The sequence below is a fragment of the Alligator sinensis genome, unplaced genomic scaffold (assembly GCF_000455745.1).
Source record: "Alligator sinensis unplaced genomic scaffold, ASM45574v1 scaffold482_1, whole genome shotgun sequence".
Lineage (NCBI taxonomy): Eukaryota > Metazoa > Chordata > Crocodylia > Alligatoridae > Alligator > Alligator sinensis.
In genome coordinates, this window is record NW_005842084.1 from 2,276,833 (window position 1) to 2,279,126 (window position 2,294).

Consider the following 2,294-nt stretch of genomic DNA (forward strand, 5'->3'; position numbering starts at 1 on the left):
AGGAATGGGCATCACGTGCAGTGCAGGTCCTGGAGCACGTGCTTCAGCTTGCTAGGGGCACAGTGGGGCTATGGGCCCACACCACACTGGCAAGATCAGTTTGACACCCCTGCATTAAAGTAATCAAGATGGTATCCCTATACAAGAAGAGTAAACATACAATTCATGATTCGCTGAGTGCTACTTTATCATCTTGCTGCTACTTACAGTGGCCCCATAATGAGGTTAATTAAATAACTTGTAGCTCAAAACTACTTAATCAATTCTCCTCATTCTTGGTTGAAGAACCAATTAGGTGATGTTATATAATGAAATCCACTAAACAGGATAAAGCCGAAACAAAAACCACTTTTTCAATAAAGCCCCAGGAATCCACAAGGCTAAAACTATACACTTCTACCAGCTAAACAAAGCAAAACCAAAAATATAAAAAAAAACAGCTTCTCAGAAAGAAAAGTTTTTTTCACACTCCACCACAGTAGAACTGCAGCTAAGATCAATGATATAGCAGTATTATGCAATTTTTTAATATGAAATTAATCCTGACATGCATCCTTATTTGCCCAGTTTGCTCAACCCAGAAGTCCACCTAGAAGGGAAGAAGCTTACCACGAACTCATCAAGAATGAGGTTCTGACTACAGGCATGCAAATTTTCCCTAATGAGGAAGAATTAGGTGCAATATATCAAAGAAACAGACGCTTAACTTTTGCTCATAGTTATTTTACTGAAAAAATACAGAAATGCAGTTTAGATGCACATTTATGCATCTTCAATATTAGTTTCAAGCACCCCAAATTGTAGGATACTCTGAATCCAGAACTTTGACAGCTTGTGTTGTAATTCTGAAATAAGGCTTTACACACAAGATTATAGAAAGTACCTTCCTCCACATTATACAAGTTCATAGAAGTTAATAAAAAAAATAGTTAAAAACAATTAAAGCTTACTAGAAAATTCATTTCTGTGTTATCAACACCGGTTTCAGAACTTACATTCCTTTTCCTTAGGATGATTACTTAAAAAGCCAGAGCACCACACAAATGCCATGTTCCCACAAGGAAAACTTTTGTATAATTTTTGTTTTATGAAATATGCACAAATGCTCCAAGTATCTCCAACCATTTGGGTTGGTCTAATAAAAGATATCAAATTCACCCAAGGAACCTTGTCTACCCAAGTAAAACATGTCACTTTAGAGTGGATTTATTTTTCCCCTCAAATATATAACATCTCAAACAAAACAACATTAAATTAACGTAGGTTAGGCTCCAAGTGGTATTATAAAGAAAGAGAGAGAGCATCTGGCTCCATAACAGCCTGCCCAGCATTGAGCCAACAGGGAGGTTTGCAAACAGCCCTGTCCTGGAACAGGGCTGCTACCAGCAAAGGTAAGGGATAGCAGAGCACAGTGGGTTGGTGGAGGGAGCATGCCACACATTTAAATTTAAAACAGTATAAGCACCAGCCACAAAGATGTTCCATAGTGAACAAATAACATTTTTGTGGCTGGTTGCCATTTTATCCTATGGGGTAAAATTGCCTGTGTGTGTGATTAACACATTATTAATGCACTTAATATGATATATTCTAGAGGCCTCACAGCACATCCTATGTTAGGATCATGTGTGCAAATGACAGTAAGCATCTCATAGCTTGCTGGCAATCTCTTTCTATCCCCTGGGCGGAAGGACGTGGGGGTGGGGGGAAGGAGGGAAGGAATCAAAATAATACAAATCTAGTTTCTCTTTAAACATCTTCAGTTTGATACTACATTTTAATGTATATTTATAACAATCAGTAAGGTAAGTCTAATATGAGCATCTACATTTCAGTGCACTTAGTATACACAGTTCTATATGGAAACCATAGCCACCTTTCCAGAGCCATAACTACTGTAAAATTGTAACTCTTATTTCAAGCTTCCATAAGATTTTTGTGTATGTTGTTCTCTCATGAATAAACGCATTTTTTATAAATGAAGCAAAATGTTCAAAATGCCATTTCATCTGGAATTAATCAAACACAAAATAATGCTGCATAAGCTGCTATCATTTTTGTTGCACATATTTCCCACTCTCAAGTTGAGAGATTTTTTTTCCTCTGTACAAGTGTTCATAACTTCTACTGTGTAAACATTTCAACATACCTCAAAGAAAAGTTTCCTGAAACTATAAAATGAAAAACAACCAAAACTCCTCAAAGTACCATACTTACAGGTTCATATAACAAGTTAACATATTCCAGGAATTGTTGAACCAAAGAGTCAGAGAGCTCGTTGAACCGGTATCGGA

The 2,294-nt window shown here is 36.9% G+C and overlaps 1 protein-coding gene across 1 annotated transcript in view; it reads right to left on the reverse strand.

The window, feature by feature from the left end:
• PRIM2 (DNA primase subunit 2) overlaps positions 1–2,294 on the reverse strand; it is a gene marked incomplete at its 5' end in the record, with an annotated part of 266,474 nt that overhangs the window by 254,292 nt on the left and 9,888 nt on the right. Inside the window, 1 exon segment of the mRNA XM_025204487.1 lies at positions 2,218–2,294. This exon segment is cut by the window's right edge and continues 10 nt beyond it. Within this exon segment, the coding sequence (XP_025060272.1) occupies positions 2,218–2,294 (77 nt within the window).